This window comes from Microchirus variegatus (genome assembly GCF_963457635.1).
Source record: "Microchirus variegatus genome assembly, chromosome: 13".
Classification (NCBI taxonomy): Eukaryota; Metazoa; Chordata; class Actinopteri; order Pleuronectiformes; family Soleidae; genus Microchirus; species Microchirus variegatus.
Window position 1 is genome coordinate 12,275,123 of NC_139814.1, and position 27,795 is coordinate 12,302,917.

At 41.6% G+C, this 27,795-nt stretch overlaps 1 protein-coding gene across 1 annotated transcript in view; it reads right to left on the reverse strand.

Moving 5' to 3' along the window:
- Positions 1–2,428: 2,428 nt before the first annotated feature.
- pard6gb (par-6 family cell polarity regulator gamma b) overlaps positions 2,429–27,795 on the reverse strand; it is a 30,720-nt gene continuing 5,353 nt past the window's right edge. The window contains exon 3 of the mRNA XM_083900091.1: positions 2,429–3,844. Coding sequence (XP_083756217.1) covers positions 2,754–3,844 — 1,091 coding nt within the window. The 3' untranslated portion in view covers positions 2,429–2,753. The remainder of the gene's footprint in view (positions 3,845–27,795) is intronic.

Sequence of the window (27,795 nt, forward strand, 5' to 3'; positions counted from 1 at the left end):
GTCTCCTCCTCTCTGCCTGAGCTACTGCCGTGTTTTGCTCGATCAACTGACCCCACAGATCACGTGTGGGCTGTGCGGCCGACGGTGGCTCGTATAGGTCAAAGCAGTGCGGCAAACACACACACACACGCACACGCACAATAAAGCAATAGTTCTCTATTTTAAACTCAATTTTGGTTATTTACTTACCGAGTATACTACTACTACCACCACCACCACCACCACCACCAATAATAATAATAATAACATTAATAAGTATTATTTATTTATTTGAATATCCAACAAACCATATTATTGTATTATGTACTTCTTTCTTTCCCAAATACAGTGCATAATGTAGTGTTGAAAACATATTTTTACATATTTAACCCACCACAGGTTTAATGATAATACAAAATCATACGGATACATACCTGTACCTACACTCCAGCCTGCCTGCATTTATTATGAGAAGAAGTCTAGTGCTGCTATTTCAGAAAAAAATGAAATAAAATAAAAATAATCACAAACACATAATCGATATATAATAGATATAACAATAAAACCATGTCTTGAGTTGATTTGCAAATACAGGCAAAAAAGTTTGGGATAAGTTTTTTCTTTTTTAAGTAATTTTATGCTTTCCCAAAATCCCCACAGATGTGAGTGTCCTGTCATTTATCAAAATATGCAAATGTGAATATTTCAGAAACCTGTTGTTGATTTCCTGTGCTGCACAGCGTGTCCTTTTAATCTTGACCAGCAGATGGCAGCCAGAGTCACTACATGAAGGCCCGATACAGAAGCATAACATTTGAACAATGCAAACAAAAATAACTATTATACCCTTGAATACACAAACTATCCAACAGAATGGGATGTAGAGATGGATTCCAGGATTCAGCATCCTCTCTAATCCATGTGATTGATAGTCGCTGCTAAATCACTGAGAGTAAAGACAAACTGTGTGACTCTCAGGGTTTGGGGGTCTCCCAGTGTACAAACTACAATCAAAGCCCAAACCAGAGCCAGAACCAGCTGGATGTTTGGGATGTGGCGTTGCATGCCTAGTAAACACAGCACACCAACATTCATTAGCAGGGAGGTGAAAGGGGTTTGCTGCTGCTTGGTGGGCGTCTGACCCGAGACAAAGCTGCATTCCTTGTGCACGTGCAGGGCAGACGGATTGTCTGTATCAAACAGTCGGAGGGTGTTAAAGACAGATTGGGTCTGAAAAAACTCAGAAACTAAAAACTTTCAGACATTTTGTCTTCACTTTGTGACATCTGGAGCAAATCACTGTGCGAGTTTGAAACTTGACCTTTGTGTCTTACCCACTTCCACATGCATCAAGCTACCGATTTGCATGTTGAGAGTGAGGTTAAAGTAACAATAAGCAATACCAACAGCGCACTAAATTAGTCTCATCTGTTCATCACCTTTGAATAACTACACTGTTGCTTAAACATAGTGTGTTAAGAACGGTAACAGCGTATTCAAGTCACAACCGTTAAATCACGAGGCGACTGCGCTCCTATTAAAGATGAAGACGACAAACAGATTAAGATGTTTTATAGTTGTTGATTCCCAGTTTCCAGATGCCTCTGTTGGTGAATTAGTGAGATGTCATGCTCTGCTGTGATTATTAATTCTGCTGACTGTCAGCAGTTAAGACTAAAAAGTGAAAGTGGTTCCGAGGGTGTTGAATCCTAAAGTATGTGCCGTCCCAGATAGTTTTCACCCCTCAAACCCAGTTTTGGCGAGTTGTGCAAATCCATTTCAAATGAAGCTGCACCCACTGCATGCTTCTTTGCCATAACAACTAGAAACCAATTACATTTCAGCAAATTTGCGCACACTCACACTGTGACCAAGTTATGAAAGTGGGGATTTGAATTGAGAGTTAATTTATGACGAATTAAAGTCACACAAACTTTCTTCTCCCAATGTGTTTCTAATCACTCAATTTAAAGAGTCATTCACAGTCCCTGATACATTACTAACAATCTTCTGTAAAAAATATTGAAACCAACTACACACAGTCCTCTAGAATGAGTTCTATTATCTACATCATTACAATTTTGCATAGTTTTGGCTACTTAAACAGTTAAAATTACGAAGATTTATCGTGAGATCCGAACCATTAAACCAGACATAGCTGTGCAAATACGGGATCACTGGCTTTTAAATGACACCAGACAAAACATTACTAGTTTGCAAAAGTGTCAGAGAGAATAATTTATTGGAACAGATACAAGAATTTGATCAAAAATCATCAATGCATAAAAGACCTATTAAAAGAACACAAATTCATACTCTACACAGCATTTATCAGAATATAAGAAATATAAATTTACTCTTTAAAAACATCCATAAGCAACCCAAAGTTGGTCCCAGTAATAAGAAGGAAAAGGTTTTTGTAAAAGTGGTCACAAAGAGGAGACGCCGTGCTGTGGGCACATTCAGAACTCTAGGATACAGTGGACTCGCCTAAAAACTGTTATTTGTTCTGATGCTTATTACATACATACGTACACATTTTTTTCAATGTAAGACAAAACAATCTTAAAAAGACAGAATATATACATGTTCCTTGATTCCTGGCCTGAAACTTCCTTTTATCAATGATCTTATAAAAACAAAACAAATACAAGTTACTGAATTAATATCTGAAAAAAAACCCACTTGTGCTCATGTGTATCCAGCCTGGTGTTCCAGTTAAAGTCTCTGAGCAGTATGGGATGTCGGAGTCTCTGAGTGTGTGGGTCTGAGTATTATAGTGTGATGACGGTGCCATCCTCCTCCACCCCTCCCCTGGGCAGCGCGAGACTGTGCCGTGGGTCCGTTTTCAGGGAGCTGAGGATTTTGTGCAGGCTGCCATTGCTGTGACGGAGGGCTGGGTTGCTACTGTGATGCGGGGGCTGTACGTGGTGGAGACTGTGCTGGGACTGTTGGTGCATGCTGTGCTGGAGGTTCAGGTCTCTGTGGAGCTGGTAGCTGAGGCTGCTGTGTTGTTGTTGGTGGTGGTGGTGAATGTGGTGGGATCCTCCGTTGAGGCTCGGCTGAGAGCGAAAGGAGGCAGTGGAGACTACCGACGAAGGGCGAGTGGGAGGGCTGGGAGGTGCCGCGAGGCCCGTCACTGTTGTTGGCGTCTGCTGTTGTGTGCGAGACGTGGTGGACGCCAGGGAAGCAATCGATCTCTGAGACGGCCGCTTGATGCTGCTCTCAATGACGATGTCGGCATCCTCGTCGCTCTCCAGGTCATCTTGGTAGCCATGTGCTCCCGAAGACGTCACTCCCACTGAGGCCACTGACAGACTCGGATAACCAGTCGATCCGCCGCTATCAGACGATTGGCCTGAGCTGCCCGATATCCTGCTGCTTCGGACCACATTGTTGCGCTGGTTCACAGGCTTGACCGTCACGATCAGGTTGTGGCTGTTGGCGATCATCATATCCGTCACCTGATCCAAGGACTTTCCAGTCACTTCAATGCCATTCACCTCCAGCACCTCGTCATTAACCGCCAGCAGACCAGTGCTTTCCGCCAACCCTCCAGGCACCAGCCGGGATATGAAGATGCCGGGGACTTTCTCCAGCCCGTGTGGTGTCACCCGCACGCTGGTTCCGTCTCGGATGTAAAAACCCAGTGGTTTGTCCGAGCCGTGGCGATACAGTCGGACACGACGGTGAGACTCGGGCAGGATGTCCACATCGATGATTGAAGACACGGGCCGGAAGTCCTGGGGCATGCCGATGCGGATGTGTGGCCGCTTGCGGTTGATGTCGTTGTTGCGCAGTGCGACCACCGCCTTCCTCCGGCGAGTTATTGTGTTGGTGCCAAAGTTAGCGTAGTCGACCTCTTCTGCAAAACAAAAATAAAAGACAGAAAAAGAGAAAAGAGTGAGTATTCGGGCGTCATTGCTGTAAGTGAGCAACACAGGTGGAAATCAGTGTGGAATTTGCTTTCATAACTCGGAGATAAAAAAGTCTGAGAGTAGCAGCAAACTGACAACATAAATGATTTGTCCTGATGAGGAAGAATGACAAGTCAAACCTTAGGATGAAAAATGACGTGAACATGTCAATTATATTCACATACCACTACTGCTGAGAAGCTGTGTGTGTGTGTATGTTTAGCTAAAATGCTGTGTGCACACTTTCCCTGCCTTTGCTAACAGAGGTGACCCACCCTTCTTCCACTAAGCTGCAGCTATAGATTCTATGTGTATTTATGCCTTGAGACACACAGGCACATACATGTACTATCCTCACTCAGAACATACAGACTTTGAACTGTAGAAAAATACAGATCGCTCCTTCGATCCTACTACAATTAAAAGTGTTTCTCCAGTGGCTTAACCAGAACGTGAACTCAAAGGAAGACAAAGACAAAACAGTGTGGAAAGAATGAGATGCAAGGGAAGATCAGTGCACCAATCTCAGTATAAGCATGACGTTTCTAACCAGAGATTTAGAGTGAAACAATGAAAACCTTCACACAAGACGAGATCATCCTCCATAATGAAACAGCAACTTCCTCAGAACAACATTCCAGCTGCAAAACAAACTCGCACATTCGCTTGGATCAAATGAAGAAAGGTGGGTGGAGGCTAAACAGAAAGGAATGAAAGGAATCTTCTAAGGTGTCACACTGAACAATAAAAGAAATTTGGTCAAATGTGTGCGCTGCTTGATTAAAAAAACAACTCCATAGTGCTCTAATCTTTCCTCGTCAGGCAGACAGGAAATCTGGACACAGCAAAGCCTAATGTGACAGGAAGTGAGGGTCCCCAGGCGGGAGCATCAGCTCCTGCACTGCCATGGCAACAACGATGAGTCATTTTTGCCCTACTGTGCGGACACCTGCTTTATAAAATGATCATGAGTGTCCATAGATGAGCATAATGTCACTTTTGATCCCATCTTCAGAGCACACTTAAACAAATATGGAGTCTTTGAGCAGAGCCAGATGGTCAGTCGTCCCTCCGACCTTGGAGGGGTGCGGATGTTTGCCATGCAGCGTGCTATGCAGTTCTGATTCATTAATACGTCTTTCTCCACCACCGCCATCGTCTCACTCGGTCTGAAGAAAATGTTGACCGAGAAGGAGCCCATTTAATTACAGCTTTGGAGAGGAAGTGGAATTTGTATTGAGGTTTTCGGGGACATGGTGTTTTTGGTATGTGGTTAATGTCTTGGCGTGCATGGTGAAAAAGACGCCGCTTTTTGGGTGGGGTTAGCGGTAACGCAGACAATGGCGCACATGGGGAACGAGCTGTGACAAAATAACAGAAAAACACTGAAATAGTGCATTAATGTCAGCACAGCCTGAAATAAGGACAGAAGCCAAGGTGCCCTGCCAACAGCACTTATTATGCTGATAAAAAAAAAGAATGGCCTGGAAAATAAATGCCTCTTAATTAAAAATCAGTTTTTCATTTTTCATTCCAACTATTATGTCTGGGAAGATTCTAAGTCATTCGGGTCATAGTCATCTTCAGGGGTTCGCTGTTGGCAGCTGGATCTGCTTAAGTAGAAGATGTTTCACCGCTCATCCAAGAGGCTTCTTCTCAACTGAAGAAGCCTCTTGGAGCACACTGAATCAAATATGGAGTCTCTGAGCAGAGCCAGCTGGCCCTCTGAACTCAGATGTCTGCCATGCAGCTCGCTCTGCAGTGCTGATTCTTTAATATGTCGTCCTCCTTCGCCAGCTTCCTCTCGCTTGTTTCTGAGCAAAATGTTGACCAAGCAGGAGCCTGTTTAATTACAGCTGTGGAGAACAAGTGGAAATGGTATTGAGGTTTTTGGGGGACGTGGTGTTTTTCGGTATGTACTAAAATGACGCTTTTTGGGTGGGGTTAGCAGAAACACAAGAAGCCATTTGGATGAGAGGTGAAACCTCTTCGACTCAAATCATGCAAATCCGGCCAGCCTACAGCTAACACCTGAAGACATCCGAGTATCACCGATCTTTTCCGGCACTGCCCTCACAGTTTTCTGCGCATGTTACGGCAGATGCTGATTTGATTGAATCCAGACAAGGCATTCGCTTCAGCACTGGAATTTCAGCCACAAGTGCAAGTTTCTCTGATGGGAACCATATTGGAGGGGATTGCAGCAAAGTCTCATTACAGGTCTATGGTGTAACGCCCTCTTCTCTCCACACCCTCACCTCAGTCTGAAACCCAACGGCACACCGCACACTCCACCACATCACCAGCGCTTTTAGTGGGACAGATGATCTTTCAAATCCTATGTGTACAACCATAATTACACTTCCTCCGTGTACTGTCACACAGCTGTTTCGCTAAATCCCATAAGAAGCCCATTTTAGTGCAATTTATTTAAATAACACTACATATCCAAGGACATGGCGTGAGTTTGATATATCCTACAGAATAATTGGTGAAGACTGAAGGAAATCTGAGCTTTAGTTACTTTCTTTCAATGAAGCAGCATTTAATTTTTTTTTTTAATTTCTGGTTTGCAGAAATGTAATTAACAATGACAAATGCATAGGTCTCCCTTCCCTGTGTCCATCTTTCTAAAACTATAAAAGGAAAAGTAACCAAGAGATAACATTCGTCGTCATATAGCTAATGTCGTATAAGGACAGAGGTTTACCTCACTGATAAGTCATTTTAAGACCTCGCTTATCTACATAATTACACTGCTTGAATACAAGTGTGAGCCAAGTATATTTTGATGGAGCTTTTAAACAATGACAACAGCTGCAGGTGGAGCAGGTCCAGTGCAAAATGACACTCATTATGTTTCAAGAAAGCTGAAAACACAACACATATAGACTTTTATTTTTTCATACCACACATATACTATTGTTCAAAAGTTTGGGGTCACTTAGAAATGCCCTTATTATTCAAGGAAAAGTACATTAAAAGTACATTGAATATAACATTAAATGAATCAAAAAATACACTCTATACATTGTTAATGTGGTAAACGACTATTCCAGCTGCAAATGTCTGGTTTTTAATGGAATATGTGCATAGGTGTATAGAGGCCCATTACCAGTGTTCTAATGGTACATTGTGTTTGCTAATGGCGTTAGAAGACTATTGGATGTTTAGAAAACCCTTGAAAACCCTTGTCCAATGGTCTTAGCACAGCTGAAAACAGTTTTGCTGGTTCTTTGATGAAAGCAAAGTTTGAAGGGCAAAATAATTATTTCTAATCTTGTCAATGTCTTGACTATATTTTCTATTAATTTTGCAACTCTTTTGATGAATAAAAGTGAGACTTTTAATGGAAAACACAAAAACATTGTATAGGTGACCCCAAACCTTTGAACAGTAGTGTATAACATTTAATCAACAAATACTCAACAACAGCTTTTGTAACATATTGATGGTTGAGTTTTGACTGGGATTCAGTCAAAATTGCTAAGAATTCACTTCATCCAAATGTGAGAATCAGTTTCCAGAACTGGAGCTACCGTGTATTCCCAGAGTAAGTAAAACCACTGGAGCATCATGGAATTGCAGTTGTTGTGATTGCCAAATAAATGAAATTGTTGAGGCATAGAACCAGACTACAGTAGCAAAACCCTGCCTGTCTATGTCTGTCTGCAGGGCTGGCATATTTTATAATCTGGACCAAAGCATTCATCAGACTGAAAAAAAGGGGTTTTCCATTACAGAGTTACACACATTATGTTCTCTGTTACCAAGACAATTTCAGTGGTTAAATTGCACACAGTTTTGTAATCGCATGTGACGAACAAATCCGAGCAAAATGCAATATAATTAGTTTTTTTTTTTTTTTTAGGATTACTATTTCCAATATAAAAAGTGATTAATTACTTCAATAAAGCTTAATAAGAACAGTGGCAGAACTTCTTTAACTTACACACACTGTGGTGCAGACCGAGCTGGGCTAAGTGAGCATGTTCCGGCTGATCACACAAAGGTCATCTTAACAACTCCTGACAACCCTAATCCCGGCTAGACTGAAGCATGATGGGTAAGCCAACGTGAACCCGTTGATCAAACCGTGGCGAGTCAATGCCAGGCATCTGCCGGCTCAACAGCACCTCACAGAACCCCAAATCCTATTAGAAAAACATGCTTCAATGACGTGTTGCTCAGTATTTCCACAATGATATTTAACCATGACTTGTAATTTACTGATCCTTGTACAGAATATATAACAAAAACAGTTTGGATGATACACAATCCAGGAGCATAGTGGGTGCATGCATACTGTGCATGCACCCACCAGCTGTTTGCATTTATCCTCAACTTCAGTTTGTTCTCAACTTAAGGTCAGGGGGGATAAAAATCCAGCTAATAATGATGCTAAATGCTGACAGAGATGGAAAAACATTCATTCACTTAAAGAACATTAAACATCTGTGGTTAAGACTATCAGCGAGGGTAACGAGCGCTCCAACACAGCTTTGTGCATAAAGAAGGAAGGTCAGAAAGTGATGGTGAGATTTCAAAACTGCCATGTATTCCAGTCTAGTGAATCTAAATTATTTCTGGTATTGGCGACATAAAGGGAAGAGGTTTCCTTCAGGAGGACCAGCTAACCACCGGCTAACATGGCTGCAGGAGGGTCAGAGGTGAAAACATGGCTTGTGGACTCTTCATCAGTGTGTGGGAGTCTCTTTCTTACTTTGTGTGTTTAGGTTGGAGTCATTCAAAACGCGAGCATTACATTTGCAGGCATACTATTTAAGTAATGTGATCCATCACCAGAATAACGCAAAGTAGACCTGACAGTCATATTTGAATTAGGCAGGAAATGTATTATGCAGCCTTTTTGTGTGTGATACTAGTCCATTCAAGAGGATAAAACTGGTATCTTTGTTGGCCCTGGTAGCTCTTGGTTGTCCCAATCTGTTTTCAAGCTTACAAAGTGTGGGCAAAAGTGTGAAAAAAAAGTCTTTGTTCCACTGCAGCCCACCTCTAGTTAAAACCAACGCTGTGAAAAGAAGGGCCCTTTAAAGTCCTACTACTTTCCATCTCCCATAAAAAGACAGGGATCCAAAGGGTTTTATGATCAGCCATTAAGGCTCACACACACTTGTTCCTGGCAGGTCTTCTTACACTCACTACCGATTAGACACGACTGTAAACACAAGAGTCAAAAGACGACGACGGAAGCTAACCAAAACAGAAACAAACATCCGTTCAGACAAAGTATTCCAAATCTTGTCTACGCTTCATTTCACGTGTGATGCAATACGCAAATAGTATTTATCAACTGGGTCTTTGTGCGCGTGTGAAAGAGAGGACTGTTACAGACTGTTAGCGCACGTGTTTTACAGAAGAAAAAAATGCCACATTACAACCACAACACGACTGATATGACTGGTGAGCGACACCACGATAACAACACAGACCTTCAGACTAATGATGTTTGGAAATGTGTTTTGGGGCCGACTTCAAGTGTGATATTTCACACGGGACAAAGTGGACTCACTGTGTTGGCAGTGGAAATATCATGAAGAGAAACAGCACTAAAAAGCTGAACGACATTCATTTATGAACGATTTGTGAGGGATGTAAATGAAGGAAAATCTTCAATAATTTACTTTATTAGTGGTCACAGATGTAACTACAGCATAGCATAACTACAGTAGCTATTTAAAGTGCCTGCTAAAATGTTTATATTATTAAATGTGCACAATTATTATATTATTTGTCGTGAGTTGCGTTTACTCATATAAAGCAAATCAATCGTGCCCTTCCTTTTTAATGTAACATTTATATTTCTATATTTTCCTTACTAAATCTTCACAACAGGTGCAATCTATTTGTACTTTTCTTTTTAAAGGCCATTTACTTGATCACAAGTTTATTAATGTTTAAGTGAAAATACTTTTTATTGCAATCGTGTGAGACTTGGTGTGGAGGTGACAACGTCAACACCCTGCTAATGGCTTCAGAGGTGGCCCCTTGAGGGTGTGACCCGACTGGTGATGATATTTTTACTCGGTGATGTGACCCCGAGCACCAGCGGCTCGGCCGGGCAAACACAAAATCCTTTCAACCGGCTTCACAGAGGCAGTGACTGCTGTGGTGAACCCTGTATTTAAACGCTAAATGCTAGAATTAGCATCTTGATTTGTGATTTTAAAAGTTTCTGAATATCTTATTAGGAAAACCTGAGTGTTTTGTGACCAATTAAAATGAACAGTAGCCTGGGCAATTTCTGCCACTAGGGGTCTCTCAATCAGAACAATAACAGAATAACAAAAATGTTAAAAAATATGGGAATTGTCATGTTGTGTTTCCATGTGCTGTATGGGGAAAGCTTCCACGACATAATCTGCAGGAAATGGCAGTGAGTCGTCGTAATCCATTAGTGACAAATACGTGGGGGTGGGGGGATAGAAAGTACACCATTCAACAAACTGTATAACACGCATTACATTGGTCTAGTTTTTAGATATTTTACTGCAGAAGTTTCACATATCTAATAGAAAGCTCTGTTCGGCAAATAAAGTACAACTTTCCCCAAAATGGTGGACTTCCTTCACCATAAACTGTATAAAAGTACACAGTTACTAAAGCTGATAAAAATCCATCTTCCTAGCGCTTTAAATTTACTGTAGTGGAAGTTCTTTTCAACATGAACGATGTTAAAAAACATCAGTTCATGACTGTGCTCAAACTCAAGAACCTCAGGCTTGGTGTTGTGTCTATCCTGCTCCAGTCCCCCCCCCCCCCCCAAGCTTCCATCATGATCCTCGGCCAAGCGTGACAAAGCGCTAAGTGACAGGAGAGACCATAGACTGGGGAGAGAAAGAGACGAGGCACACACACACACAGTGAATAGTGATGAACCCTGCTGCCTTTTGCATTAGGTCACTGGATGCTGTGGCAGTGGGCTTCATTCCTGGGCCCCCACAGACACACACATACACACACATACACACGCACCCACAGCTGGAAGCCCCTCACTTTCAAAACCACCAGGAATATGGTGTCAAGTAGAACGGGGTGAAACAGCACATGACAGAACAGAGCCATGCAGGACAGAATGAGGCAGCGTGATGTATGCACTATAAATATACACACACACTGACACATTATTCCCCTTTGCGCATTTGCATTTTTTGACCCGTTTGCATTAGAAAGGACATGATTAAATGAAATGCAGAGAGCTTTGCTATCTCCTCGAGCGTGGGTTCAGAAATAGTTGTTCTCCACGACTCTCCAGTGGTTTCATACAGCAAATCCAAACACAATCCAACAAAATAAAACTGAACAGCAAATGTCTACATATCCTTCCAATAAAATGAAACTCTAGCATAATACAAAAAAAATGCACTTCTGTTTAGTTGTGTCAAATGTCAAATTTTCACCAAACAGAATGCATGGAGCCCCTTCCAGTGGGACATACATGGAGAAATGTACAAGATAAACCAAAACAATTAGTAAGTTAGTATTCTTGCACGTCTCCTCTCTTCCGTGTTGGAGACGCCTGGGAAGTCTATCTGTGTGCTCGGGGACAGACTGCTGCCAAGACATCCAGCTAGTACTAACATGGAAAAAAATAAAGAATCCAGACAGAACAAAGATGGACTTTTTTTAAACATGCAAACATATTTCAAATTCTTGCAGGGATGGTTGAGGCAGGGCCCGGGTGGAAATTTGGAGAAGCTCGATAAACGTACGTGTTTAAAAATCGAAAGGCATCTCTGGAAGCCTGGGTCGGAACTTACTGGAATAGACTAATGATCTTGTGCATGCTCTGTTATTTTAGGTGCACAGAAAAAAGAGATCATAAGGTCTTAAAATGCTTAAAAGGAACTAAATACTTTTGTATATACATTTGTAAAGCTACTTTATACTTATACATTGAGGTTCATGAGTTAATCACATTTCCAGTACTTTTAAGAAGGTATTGTACACAGTGGTTGTTACTACTGGCTGTTTTTAACATTTACAGTTTTCAGAGACAGTGCAACATGTGTCAACATCACAGCTACGATCACTTTTATATGAACTATAGTTAGTACTTAAGGGAGGAAGTATCCTTTCCAAACCTGTGAAGATTTGTGGCTGCATCTTGCACAGTTCTGATGCTACTGCAGTAACAAAATCTGCCCAAAAACAGGCAGCCAGACACCCGAGTATGTAAAACGCCTCCATTTGGCCACAGTGACACAGAAGTCAAAAGACAATAAAGGCACAAAACGAGTCAATTGAAACCATTTTTAAAGACAATACAACAAAGCTGTAGCATACAAGGGTTTCACTTAGCACGCACACTGCCTCCACTCATTTCACTACTAGTTACTGCAGCACTCTGCAGGGGCTGAACTACTGCACATCTGGGACAAGTTAAATGGAGCTGCCTCGTCTGCTGCTCTATTCTGACTTGGTCTGTGTGGTGGAGAGAGAGAGTCGCAGGTTTAAGATTCGCTACAGGTATCACCACCCCCACAACACACACACACACACACACACACACACACACACACACACACACACACACACACACACACACACACACACAGGCATAAGGCACTTTTACATAGACTTATTGTCTGTAAATTAAGCCTAATTGTAAACACTATTTGCCTAACTCACATGGGACCTCACACAACATGAGCATCAACACAAATGTGAGGCCAAATCATTAGTGTAACAGAGGTTAAGAACAGGAGAATGGTATTTAAAGAAGGGAGTAGGACTGAGCATGTGCATACGTAAGGAGATTAACCTGCGTTTGTGTGTGCGCTGACATAGACGGAGGAGGGTGAAACATCAAAGAAGGAGGAAGAGAAGAGCGATGGAGGAGACAGGTCTTGCATTCCTCAAAAGGAAAAATCTACACTCCATCAGGTACCCTCCCCTCCTTCAAGAAAAAAAAGTGGTGGTGGGGGTTTACAATTTTGCCTTCTTCCCCCTCCCCAAACTACTGCTTCTGGTTTTAATGCAGCTGCCTCTTTGTCGGTCATATGCTTGAATCCAACTGGGCAAACACGTGCTGTTGATTTAAGTTCCACTAAGGTGCTCCACTCCATCTGGCCCACAGGTACACAAGCTCGTCTCTGCTTCGTACCAATGCAAAGATATAAATAAAATGTCACAATTTAATCTTTCCTGAAGAGAAGAGTCGGGTTGTTAATTTCAAACCAAACAATGAAGCCTGAGAGTGACTCAACATTCCAAAACACACACACACATGTCCCTCAGCCATATGACAAAGAATACATTTTCAGACATTTTGGCAAAGAGAAGTTAAGAGGAAATACGTTCCGTCACTGCAGTGGCGACACAGGTCACAGCAGCAGACTTGGACAAGAGTCCCACCACCTGTCCTGGCCTTCTGTTAGTGTGAGTCAATGCTAGTGATAAGGAGTGTGAAAAATACAGACATTTCCCTAAATAACCTTTACATGAATCCTCTTCTCCTACAGAACCACCACAACAAGACTCTTCAACCACAAAATCTTGTTTAATGAGCTCCAGAGCATGTTGCTTATTTTATTGCCTTGCAAAAAATTAATACACCAATCCAAGGTTGGAGTTGTGTTGAATTTATTCAGGTTGCTTAAATATACGCAAACAGGACAGATGACTTGTATTAAAAACAGCTCAAACAAGCAGGGAGAGCTAAAAATAATAAACTCATGTGTAAAAGAGGACACAGTAGTTGTGACATGAAACATTACTGTGTTCATTAAATCAGTGTTAAATACTTCCAGTATTATACATTATAATGCCAGTATTATACATTATATTATGCAACACATCTTGACTTTTCTTAACTTCATCCTTGCATCCCTAAACTCCAAAAAAACCCATGTAGAAAATGAGACACAGAACTAAAAATAGCCACATTTCCTTACGTAAACAAGCTACAATATGAGCAACTCATAACCCTTCCTGAGAGCCAGTTTCAATTTGTTTAGTAGTAAACAAGTGGCCTGAACAACAGACAGCAAGAGAATGAGGAAAGGGCGAGACTGTCCTTTTTCATAGAATATGTCTTGCTGAGAGGGTCTGACATCAACCCACAGGAAAAGTGATCCTTTGTTATGAAGCTGCCTCTGGAGACGTTCAGCTCATTCACACCACGAGCAAGAAAAATAATCCTTCACGCTACTACTTGACTTATAAGAGGCCAGAAAAAACGTTATCTTCAAAGGCAGATGAGATCACTTTTTATTCATCCTTATCCAAGCAGACAGTCACACACACACACATACATACAAGAGGACACTTGGTGACATAATGCATTCCCTAGCCCCTCATACCTCAAACATCATAACTACAAGCCCATACTCCTGACCCTAAAACAGCACTTTAGGCATTTCATAAAGTAAGAAACACAAAAATGTGCTAACACATTTAAACACAGGTTTCAATGTTTTTTTGTGTGTTTTTTTTAGTGGGATTGTGTTAAATCGGCATTCACTCCCAGGTCAAATGACTCTGAAATGCATCCAGATTTTTATAAGCTTTAGCATTTAGTTGGAACTCAAAAAACGGGTGAACGTGCTAATTTTCTACTTTGTCTGCCTAATTTCTGGCAGCGACAAAGTCCTGCATAATTTCCAGTGCAATGCTATGATCCACTTTCTAGCCGTTGCTAAAGCCGTTAAAGAGAACTTTACTGTTTACAACTTGGGACAGCACCTAATAATTTTTTCAGATTAGATCAGTTGAACAATTAACTGACTGAGGGACCAAAATAAAACATACAAGAGTCACCACCGTAACAATGTCAATGAGCTTCCACCTACTCCTTTCATTTCTGGTGTGTTAGTGACATCACAATTCATAGAAAAAGCACCACAGGGCAGGAAAAACTCAATTGAACAGGTTCACCCACGTTAAAAACTCTTAGGTAATACTAATATTAATGTAAAAAGGCTGTAGTCAAATTGGTCCACTTACAGATAGAAGAATAATGCTACCATTCTTAATCGTTTTAAGTCCACGAAAAACTCTCATTGACCTCTTCTCAGTCAAGAACAAGGGTCACTGAAAATGCCGCTTTCGGCCTCCAGGTGAGGGCCCCCCCATTCCCAGTTTGTGATAGGGCAAGTCTTTTGCAAGTCAGGGCAGGCCTCGTTACCATCCTCCCCTGCACCTGAACACACCAACACCCTGTCTTACACAACCACACAGCATAACAAAACACTTCCTGTGTGTGGTGACACATATCCATGGTTCTTCCTGCTCCTGCTTTGCTCCACTGCCTCCATTTGTAGTTTACCTCATCAGGTTTCTGTATCTCTCTCTCCCCCGTGAGCTGTCAGTGACCATTGTTACAGAGGGTCTCTGGGACACAGTTCATATCAGCACAAGAGTCAGGGCTCATTCCTCCCCTCCTCCATTGTTTTCCTTCCTCTCCCATCCTCTACTGCTGAGTTGGCCTAAATCGAGCAACAACTCGGGGGGAGGAGGAGGGGACGGTGTGTGTGTGGGAGAAGGGGCTGCGTCTTCTCACAATGTCTGTCCATTCCTGCCAGACACGTGTGAGTCAGCTCAGGAGCTGGTGAGCCTCTATTTTAGGAGAGCTTTGAGTAAAAATGCAATTTCTCAAACTTTATTAAGGTTTGATGTCCGTGCATCTGCATTCATCATCACGATGTAGGGGGGGTTGTTTGCACAATAAAGTCAGAATTACTCACTTGACAATCATCTCACTTCATTTACGGCACACAAGGCTTCATCTTTCCCAATTTCCTTAAACATCAACAGTTGGCCGATCACAAAGTCTGCACATATTAATCAAAAGTACGAAACAAAATGGAGCTTGTGTTGTTGAGTCATTGGACTGATTATTAAAGACAGAGTATATAGTACAGCATTAAAACAAATAACCAATGGCCAAATTAGAAGTTCCCAGAGTAATCAATTTCACCATGGACAAGACGACCCTCTATCATTTACTTTAATGTTGAATAATATAACATAATGTGATGGCCAATCATAAAAAAACCCTCTGGCTTCATTTATAGCCAATCAAAGCACTGAAGATCATGTTATGGCTGAAGAATTGCCAGACTGGTGTGGGGCATGACCGCTTGTCTCATTGTTTTAGACTCGTGACCTACATACGGCTGTACTTGGAGCTAGCTGTAATTGTTCTTTTAATTTGTAGAGCACGCGCACACAGACACACACAGACACACACACACACAGTTGTATAATCCACTTCATCACCATAATCTAGAGTTTTAAAAAGCATCAGCTGAATTCTGTGATTTTCAATGCCAGCTGCTGTCAGAAAACATAGAAATAACTCTAAAATGCAGTCTCTCTTTTTTTTCCCCTAAAAGAAAAAACAAACACCAAAGTGGCCTCAGATTTTGTCAGTGTGGCTAAGCCACAGGGGGAAATCAAAAAAGTAAACAACACTACAGAAACAGTCGACTCCCTCTCAGCAAAAAAAAAACAGCACGTATAAACGACTCCAACATATACTAAACTCGTTGAGTCATAGACAACATAAATATTCCTTTTTGTAATGTTGAAAGAATGATCGTCTGTTCACTGTGAACAAATCACTTATGTCTTGCACCAAATAAAAACAGAGAGAGAAAGAAAACCCTGTTCCTTACATTATCCATACATGCAAACACTGAAGAGTACACTTGAACACAGTCTGTATGTTTCCTCAGTCTTTTAAGTTAAGTGGTTTTAGCTGTGGATGGTACACGCCTCAGGGAGAGTAAACTTCAAATGGGAAAAATAAACGACTTCACATGGGGGCCAAACACATTTGCCTGGTTTCAGGAGGCAGATGGTGTGTGTTTGTGTTTGTGCATGTTTGCAATGTACAGATTTGCAGCACATGAGACCGCCATGTGCACCGGCAGCAGCAGCAGCAGCACAGTGCACGAGAGACTCCCGTCATTTCAAAGCAAAGTGGGGAGTTCTGTGATTTACTTTGATTAGAAAGAGGAGATGAGACTTTTATGAACTTAGTTTAAGGTGAATTATGAGCAGTGATTATGAGCGTGACTGCAGCAGACCCAAAGAGAGCCGAGCCGGGCCAGTGGTGAGTGTGCGTTTGCTGCAGATGAGCTTTCGAGAAGCAAAGTCAGTCCCTCCTTTGTAATTATGGTCTCCAAAAATAACCCTTTGCAGAGGCAAGGTTGATGTTGTGCGAGCTAGGTCTTATGGCTCAACTTGCTCATGATGTTTCTTAGGCCAGAAGAAGCAGATGTCTCATCACTGTGTAGTTCAAATTAATATTATTTGGAAATGATATGGAGTATTTAAAAAGTAATATCTACTAAATGATTGAGTGAAATTGAGGATTCTGATCTGATGTGCACATCAGTGACTCTTTCTAAGCAAACCTCTAAGGCCTGGATGAAGTGAGGTAAACTAGGACTTCCTCAGTGGGACAAAAACCTGTGTTCATAACATTAGCATAATGTGAATTAGTGTGTTCTCAGATGCACGGGCTAGCATGCCTGGCCTTGTCCTTCGCTACAGCTGTAATTAAACAGGAACTGCAGTGAGCAGTCTCACAGCGATCCATCTCTGCACAAACCAGCAACTCCTCCCTCAAAAAACCCCACCAACACCCACCCAGCGTCTATACTCCCTGCTCCCTCTAACCCCAAATATACACCCTCTTCCCTCACTTTGCTCGTGGCTCGGTTCTAAACTGGGCCTGGGAATTTTCCACTGCATTCTCTTATTCGACCATTTTCAGTATTGTCTCAGCGCAGGCTGAAGGAAAACATGAGCAGATTTACACGGAGATGGACAGAGTAAATATCCACTGTGACATGACAAATCTGAAGGCCAGATTGCCTTAAGGGTGACCACATGACCACAAAGAGTAAAACTGGCATCGCTGCCTTTTCTCTGTTGGTCTTTGACTCTGAGCAACTGACAAAATAAACTGATTTTTTAAAGGAAAAGTTTAAAGTTTGGAAACACATCTACTAACATTCTGGTCAAATGATCAAATTATTACCAGCTTTGAATATCTCCATTGTCAGTGTAAAGCTACAGTCATAGATTAACTCAGCATAAAGCTCAAAAACAACAGGAAACGGGTAACAACAACATCCGAAGTGAAGTAGCCTCTTGGATGAGAGGTGAAACGTCTTCAAGGAAACGACGAATGAGACTTTACACAGAAATCCATCGATAAGCACCTCTGTTTGTGTAATGTGTGCAAAAACACACACACTTCATGCTAATGCTACATTCACAGTATTACATTCTCATTGACTTCATGAGAAAAGACAATGGCGAAAAGTAAGAGCAAGGATTTCTGTTTAAAAACTGAATACAAATGTTGAACCAATGAGGGAGTAAACTAATTTCAAAGCTCTCATCATCTGTCCAGACTAAAACAGAGAAATCAGCTATTTAGACTACATAACACCAGATGTTTATGGAGAAGTATTTAAGGCATTGGGGTTTAAAAAAGTACAGTAAAGTAGAAAACATTCTGTAACATTATTGTTTTAAGTTCAGTTTCTATGGGAATATCTTCTCTAATGCTCTGGAAATGTTCTACAATAACGTGGAATTCTGTTATGTAGATAAGCAGCTGTGTTTATCCAGACTGCTGTCCAACAAAGTTAAAACAGGAGCATAACAAGCCCTGTATTTTTATTTTTTATGACAGCATAAACAAACGCATAAACAAAGACCAAAATAAACACACACACACAATTCTAGGTCACACATGTCATAGGATTCTTGATCCACTTTGAGTCTGTAAATGAACAAAGAGAAATGAGGCCTTGAAGTATGTTTTAATCTTGTTTGTCTCTTTGAAGGTTCATACTGCGGAGAAGTGGCTGTGCTGCTCCTGTGGTGACTTTAGGAAGTTGTTTGTTTGTCCCCAAAGGACTGGCTATATTCATCACATCCAGCATACAATTTCCGAGGACTACGTCTCTGGGCTTATTTCGATCAAGTGTGAGGTCAACTTCAACCAAGCCACTGGATTTTTGAGAATGAGAGCAGTCACAACAGACACTTTGTCCAGACGCTGAGGCGTTTCTGAATTGAGAGCAGATGTGTACGTTCATTTAAAAAAAAATTTTTTTTACTGTAAAGCAACGACAGGGGAATTTGCACGTCAAATAACTGACCAGTTTTTGTTCATCGATTTTCTACAAACCCAGAACTTGACATTTTCTGCTCACAGAAAACCACAAAGGGGACACTGTCAAAGTGTACTTTTAGAAATAGTAGATGTATGAAAAAGAGGTCCGCCATATGGTAAAAATTAAAACCTGATTGTGATCATTAAACAGATATTGTGATGGTGATAGAATTCACGATTGGTAGAAGATTTTTGGATCTAAACTGTCTTACGGTTTATAATGATTCAATATTTTTTTAATTCCTTTATTTCACTTTTTATTTTGTACTTTTTTAATTGGTATTTTCATAATTTTATGTTTAATGAATTTGTTTTAACACAGTGTTTTTAATGCTGTGTGCCTGTACACCTGTGTCCACCTATGGGTTGTTGTAAAGGGCTATAGAATTAAAGTATATTACATTTTATCTTAATAAAATAGATACAGTCATCTTTTGATGAAGATATCGCAATCTTGTTGACTTAACTGTGCAGCCGTAGTAGGAAACTCATCAAAAGGGACAAAACATTGAAGGAGTGGCCCTGACACAGACTCTCCCAGAATCTCCTGTCCCACAATGTCTGGAAACTTCATTGCGGGGGAGCGGAGAGTCAGTTCAAAGTGGGGTCGTAAACCAAAATGAAAGCAGGGACTTAGGAAACACAAACACCAATGAAGTTTTACCAAACACAACCGCCCTCGCATGTTTAATTAAAACAAAGGGCACCTCCCCTCCAAGGCCTCGAGAAGAGATGGAACTCGGTATGTGTTGTTGTGTTGTGATTTGAAATGCACTACAATCATAGTCTAAAAGGAATTTTCTGTGCTTCCTCTTTAACAATATGCTGTGTTATGGTTAAAATAGAAGATTCCTGCATCCAAACACGCAGTATGAAAAGGATGCAGTGGATCAGACGTTGTGTGTGTGTCTGTATCTGGCTGCACATTGTGCACATTCACGTTAGCCTTCTTTTGTGCCAGCTGACATGATTTACAGCATCATCCAAGCTGGTTTTGTCGTGTCTTCACAGTCGGAGGGAAGCTCCCCGTCGGACGTGGCTGCTGCTCCTCTGTCCTGCTCCTGGCATCTCCATCACACTTTAACTGTGGCTGGCATTGTCTGACGACACGCAGAGAAAAGGCCACACGCAGGTTTTATTGAGAAGCCCACACACACCACCTTAAAAAAAGGGTTTTATGGCACGGAGACCCTTTTTCTCCAAGTAGAAACGGGGGCAGATTTCTTACACCAACTGGCCCTGAACTTGTCGGAAATCAGGCATTTTTCAAAGGCGGTGCATTTTCTCATGCTGCTGCCCTCGAGATGTGTCATCAAAGTTTATGTCTGAAGCTGAGAAAAGAGGGCTCCAATAAAAGGCTTTTTGTCTCATGGTGTACATGACATTTGCTTGTGGCACCTCAGCTTGTTCGGGCTTCCCCGGTTCCTGATTTTCAGCTGACTCAGATTGCAAGAGGAGGAAAACAGCCAGACCACTGGATGGAGGTGGACTCAACCTGCCCACTCCTCTCACCATTCTTCCCTTCCCATGCCTGTCTGTCTTTCTTACCGTCAGACTGACTCCTCACTGTCTGCCGTGGTTTTCTCTCTATCACCTCCCCCCGACAAGTGAGCAACGCATGAGCTCCAATGTGAAAAAGCCATGCAGCTACACCGAAACCAGTATTCTTGAAGGCAGATCAAAATGAGAAAATGGACAGGGTTTCAGGATTTTGCTGACAGGAATCCTGCACTTTCAACACGGCTCGCGGGGAAAAGTAAACGCACGGAAGAATGGAGATGTAACAAAGAAAACAAAAGGACACGAGAGGGGGGAAAACAGACATGGGCTTTAAAAGAAAAATACACAGCTGCTGGCTCCTTCAAGGAGCAGTAGGCAGCATGTAGTCCTGTTGTACCGTAGTGAATCCTCTTACTAAACCAGGTCCATGTTGCACAGCCTGAGGCTGCTCTCAAAGGAGCACAAAAGGTAGTGGAAGCCACAGACGGCACTCACAAATCATTACTAATGACTGAAGAGAGACACAGGCTACAGTGAGGCAGTAACATAGTTCATAGTAACGTGATCAAAACAGATCCCATCATGTGGCTGGGACGATTTTGTCATGAATCTACAAAGCAGCATCCGCAACACGAGCGAGCAACAGCTGCACCTTGGCATTGATACATTCAGATTTATCTATACCAATCAAACAATCCGGTTTAATCCGGTGTCCAAGGACTAAATCAGCTTAGAGTGATTTGTCTGGGATAAAGAGCCAATGCTAATTAGTCAAGAGGCTGTTTTTCTTTTTTTACGTGGATCAAATGGCACAGCTTTAACCTACAGCTACCATGACTGAGCGCTGACATGTTGGCACATCTGTAGCACAATCCCATCCAGAGAACAGGCCATGAGGACTAAAGCACTCTCTCTCTCTCACACACACACACACACACACACCTCCTCTTTTCTCATAAAGCCTGAGTGCATTGGTGTGAATTGCCAGCTGTGTTGACAGGATTTGTTCAAATGACCAATAGAACATCACAGAGACCGGGAAGGGAATAAATCAGAGTGGATTGGCCCAAGTGCTTTTACAGCACAGCAACAAACGCAACAAATCATTTAGAATTTTGACAGCACGGAATGATTCACTGCGTATATCATACCCATCATCTTGCAACACGTGACCAGAGTCTTCACAACAAGCTGGAGAGGCAAACTGAAGCAGAGATCACAAAAAACTGCACCTTAACTTCACTGTTCTGCTACAGACGATGACTTTTACTGTTACTGTTTACTGAATGTATTGTTTGGCTGGCTAATACTAGCTTTTTCCACTTACGGACTAGGGTTGAGCAATTTCGGAAAAAAGAAATCCAATTACAATTTTTTATTGACATATATTGCAACTGTGACTTGAGTTTATGCTATCAAATATCATGAAATATCACAGCATTTGAAAATTATGAGAAAGACCGCAATATTGAGAGCAGCATCGAGAGCACAGAGGAACATGAGAACTGAAGAAATTGCATGTCTGCGAGCAACTTCCCTTATGAGAGGAAATAAGATTTTAAGAAAAATTTGGTAAATGCAGAAAGTGAACTTAGTATAACCAGAAACCCAGACAAAATAAAAAAAGATTTTTAAAAAACGCCCTCTCTGTTCCAACATTTGGACTGTAACTGTTTTAGGAATTAGACCATAGTGACGCCAGTAGAGTTTCTGTTTCACATGTGGCATTTCTTCATTTGGCCCTATTTTATCTCCTTTACAACTGTCTGTCTGTTTCTATTTTTGACAATAAACAACAAACTGAGCCATTAAGAACCAGATTCCATGCAAGAAAAATGGATAAAGTGGGGGACTAAGTGAGGCTGATGGCTGCGCAGAGCTCCTGCTCTGAGCCAGAGTGACTCCATAGATAGAAAGGTTAGGTCAGGTCATGTCTGGGTAAGGTCAACCCTTTGCCATATCCTCTGACATCGCTATACACACCTAACTGGCCCATTTAACACTGAAGAGAAATACACCCTCTTGTGAAAATGCTGCTATTCTTCATGTTTATTTGCTTGTGATGGAATTCAAACTGCAACAGCAAAGTGAAATTAAGAAACTATTTCAATCTTGTGCATTTATCCTGAGAAGAAATGTCAAGCTTTAAAAAGGTGATCACTAATACACTGAAACAAATCCACCATGCTGCATTCATTTCACTGTTGAACTCAGTTAATAGTTTCAAGTGTTAATGACATTTCTTTATTCACGGCCTGCCAAGCTCTGTTCTGTTTACAACACATTTACAATTCAACTGATGCAAAAAGAAAAAAAGCTAAGGCTAAGGCACCGAGTGTGGAGAGTTCAGTGCAGACAGTCAAAGCAGCCATAGTCATGGAATAACGCCAGCGGTTCTTTGATCTCCAAGCAACTGTGCAGGCCAAGTTGTTGAGAAACAGCACCGGTCTGGACGTCTGCACTTTTTAGCTTTAACTGGCTCAGCTGCAGTTACAATTCTTCTTTTTTTTCTTTAAATTCTGCAGTGCCACATCTCTCTTTAGTTTGGCTGCTGTTGATAACTGGCCCTTTAGTTTTCACAGGTGTGGAGAGCATTGGGACTGCCGGAGCTAAAACGCCCCTGACACTCAGCATGCTGGATATTGAGCTGCACAGACTCGACCTTGGCCCACCTCATCTGCTCTATTTACTTAAACTTTTAACCCTTCACTAAACAAGGGTCTCTCCTTTTTTGTTGAAAGTTCAGTCTGTATGGAGGCCACTGGCACTGACTACAACTGCCTCGTCCCCCTCAAAACTGAGGTTCAAACAAAAACAGTTCAGCGTTTTACTTGGATAAGGCGGACTCATTAATTGGCCATTAATGTAATTATAGGTAATGCTTTCGTTAAATATAACATGTCCTTAGCGTTATACACAGACTATCATTAAGACCATTGCTGTAGTGTGGGAAGTTACAAAGCTTGTTATCATATGACAAGGTTTGCCAGCTCAAAAAGCCTTTTACTATCTTAACAACCTCCATTCATAGTTACAATTAAAATAATGGATTCACAGGAAAAGATAAGCTACATTCTCTCTAACGTTTTTACTACGTACATGGACCATTGATTGGGATTTGCATAGCTTTGCACAGGACTGAACAGTTAAGGCTTTTCCTAGATAAACCTGCCATAAACCTGTGATAATGTCAATCTATACAGTTCTCTGAGCACATTCTGTCACCAAATGTACTCACAACAATGTCTAAGACTGACACCAATCTAAGATCCAGCATCAGCTGATCAAACTCCTACATTCACAAACACCCACGCATTAGACCAAACAGACAAGGAGTCCAATGCCTCAGCATTCAGCGCTGCTTTAGCCCCAAACTCTTCTTTCTCCACACATCTTTTGATGAGGTCAGTCTCCTGCCATCACTTGCTCAGTCACCCCTCCCCCACCCAACTCTGTGTGTGTGTGTGTGTGCAAGTGTGGAAGCATGAGAAATGTTCAAGTAACAAAACTTCCCTCTGTGAAAAGACGACCCCTCCCCCTCTCCCACTACAAATTCACACGTCCCATCATAGGTTTGGTCTTACTAATACAGACACATTTTAACATTAAACCGGTTCTTAATGATCCATTTAGCAGAAATTAACTATAAAATACTTATACTGAGGTTTTTTTGAAGGTACAATCCCCTGGAAGTAGAAATTGTTATTACCACAGAATGGACCATCAGGATTGGATCTGTTGTTTTTAAATGTGGGAACTTGATGTGCAAAAGTCACTGGGTTTGAAACGGGTGGAAGTGTAAAGTCTGAGAGATTTGAAAAACATTGCATACTTGTTTTGCACCAAAATCAGCTAATCGGTATGTATGGAATTTTTAAATACGAGTAAACAGGAACCCAATGAGCCACTTGGGAAACACAACATAGAGGAGAAGAAAGCAGAGTCACTACGTTTACATGACATTGGAAAAAACTAAAGTTAGTTTTAGTCTGACAAAAATAGGACTTTAAAAACACACGTAAACATGAAAGTCTGACGGTCAATGTACAAAATCTAATTTCTCAAAGTCTGACTAACATAATAATGCAACTGGGATTTTGAATTACTGCAGCATGTACATCTTCATTTGGACCAAAGTTGGACTCAAGCTGGCCCTGAAAAATAAATAGACTTTCCACTAGTGCTGTCACAAGGACAGTAGTAGCGGAGCTATCTGCAAATATGACCAGGACACAAATAAGATTAGAGTTATTACAGGATCAGACATAAGCATTTTTGCTGCAGTACCATGAAAACATCAATACTGACCTCTGTTCACTTTGGAGTAGCTCTGACTTTGAATATCAATCAATATTCTCTCCCAAAGGAAAATATGTCTTGGGACTCGTGCTGTGCATAAACATGCCCTCAAATACAATAAAAGCAATAGAAGCAACAGAATAAAAACAGAACGAACCCAGCAAATCAACTGATTTCCTGCTGCTACATATAAAAACAACATACCATCGTTGTTATACTTTTAAGTCTCCTTACGCTGACTGAAGAGTGCTGTGTAATCATCAATGCTGAGAGCTTATAGAGCAGGGTTTCTCACTCCTGTTCACTGTCCTGCATGTATTAGGTTTTTCCCCACACACGATTCAAATAAATTGGTCGTTCAGGCTTCAGCAGAGCTTACCGACAAGCTGACCAGTTGAATCAGGTGTGTTTGAGCAGGAAAACGTCAAAACCACATGTGTCAAACTCAAGGCGCGGGGGCCAGATGTGGCCCGCCACGTCATTTTATGTGGCCCGCAAGTGATTTATTGGTCTTAAAAATCTGTGTTTAAAATAGGTCTATGCTGCTTTAAGGCGTGCGTTGACCATAAACTACATTTCCCACAATGCATGGCGATTGTGTTACCCGCAAAGTGACAGCATCGCCACTAGATTACAGTGTAGCGTTGTATATGCATCATGCGACGAGTGAAATTGAATAAGTAATAAATACAGAAAGTTATTTAGCAATATGTTACAGAGTAGTTACCTTTATTTTGCATTATTTGCATACATTTGGTGACATTTTTATTTTTTTTATTTTTTATTCTGTATGACAGTTACAACTGGCCCTTTGAGGGTTACCATTATGCTGATGTGGCCCTAAATGAAAATGAGTTGGACACCCCTGGTCTAAACCATGCAGGACAGTGGCTCCCCAGGACCAGGAGTAAGAAACGCTGTTATATAGAGTATAGCTGGTGAATAAACCAGTACAGGTTCAGGTCATCATTAAAGAGGCTGCCATCTTTGCCCACAGGGTGTAAACCTCAGGTATTGTCAGTAGGATTATCACTGTATTACCACACAACTGCCGCACATGCTCAAGCGATCTGACCAACAAAGGCTATGTAAAGCCTGAAGGAGGGTGTCAGGTAGATAAAAGAGAAACAAGTGCAATGATACCTAGTGTAGTTGAACTAGGCAAAAGCGCTCACACACACACACACACACACACACACCTAAGTCGCCTTTTAGCCCGCCTGCCCAACAGAGATAAACTCTGCTCTGTGAGAGCAAACCTGTGATACACCACTGGGCTGGTCAATCCATTTTTTCCCTCTCTTCCTCAAAAACTTGATCCCACTTATACTCAGCTTTAGAGATGCCTTACTTCCAGTCGTCCTTTTTTGTCTCATCTCTACTGGGAGCCATTAGACAGGCCTTTATCTGTACGATGTACCCACGAAGGTCTGAACATTTTGTTCTGTCACGTTTTACACATTGTGACAGCTTGTGTGTCCAAATTAAAGTGTTATCTTTTGCCTTTAAGAAAGAGGCAGAAAGAAAAATAACTTGAGTTGAGCAGTCAGGGTAACAGCCCAATTAAATGTCTTCTTGTTGCACTCATAGCCATATGAAAGGCAGTTAACGTACCACTGAACACCCTTGCTATGACTGAGGGGTGAGTCATAGTGTCTTTATATGCGTGTGAAGCCTGTTCTTTCATCGGGGGTGGTCTGCTCACTCACTGATGATGACCTGTGCCAATAGACTGGTAGTGACCGTTACAGTCATTATCAGACACTTTCTCATACATGTACCATACTGTGTAGGGAGAGAGAGTGAGATCTCCTGAGACATGAGGTGCCCCCACTGTCACACACACACACACACACACGCCTCTTTGTCTCGCAGCTAACAATAGTCTGCAGTGAGGCTCAAGATGCTCATACTGCTGCAGCATCACTCGCAACACAACACGGGACATTCCCCTGAACCACATCACCATATCAGCGCTGTGTTTACACCACAACAGCGCGAGATAAGTCCTCATCTTAAGACCGAACCAAATCTGTCACTCAACACGTTACACCTTAATACCCCTGGTGTTTTAAAGGATTTTTACAGTGGAAGGTAGCACAGAAGAAAGTGAGAACACGACATAATGAGAGCAAACACTACATCGTCAAACAGGGGCGTTTTATGCGAGTGTTAATGATGTCCAGCAGGATATGGACAGAAAGATGAGTGAAGAACTGCTAACAACTGCTAAAACACAGAGGTTTCCTGTAGGGTTTTAAAGCAGCAGCAGGGCTGCCTTGCATAAAACAATGACCTACATAAGCCATGATTTTTCTTTTTTTATTATTTCAAGCAGCAGTTTAATTAGAGTGGTGTTTTAGTACTAATTACACTGATAAAATATCACACTCTTGGTCGCTTACGCAAGTTGTTTATCTTTTCGAAGACAGAAAGCTACAATAAGTAATTAAAGGTACAAGGTTTTTTCACCTCAAGTGAAGCTGCTACGAGTAGTTAATAATTTAAATAAAGGAACAAAGACAATCTCTTAAAAAAAAAGGCATATGCCGAGGTGGAAGAAAAATTCTAAATTGTGCGACATACAATGGTTTCATTCAAGTCGAACACTTAAAACCTTATTTCTCGTTAGAAATCTGCAGCAAGATAATTTCCCGCACCCTGACAAGCTTTTGTATCTTTACCATTGGAAGACGCTTTAAACAATACCCTGGAGTGTACGTGTTCATTACACAACCAAGCCAGGGACATTCCATAAAGGATTGGGGGTATGAATAGATGTGAATGGTGATAGATTCATTGGTATGCTCGCTGGCAGGCTGGCAGACAGTCAAGACCCACTCCAGAGTTGAGTTGAGCCGGGATCAATGAGGGAGAGACGGGGAGACAGAAGGGCAGTAGCACTAGGTTACCATTCAGCATACTTGGATGTTGTCT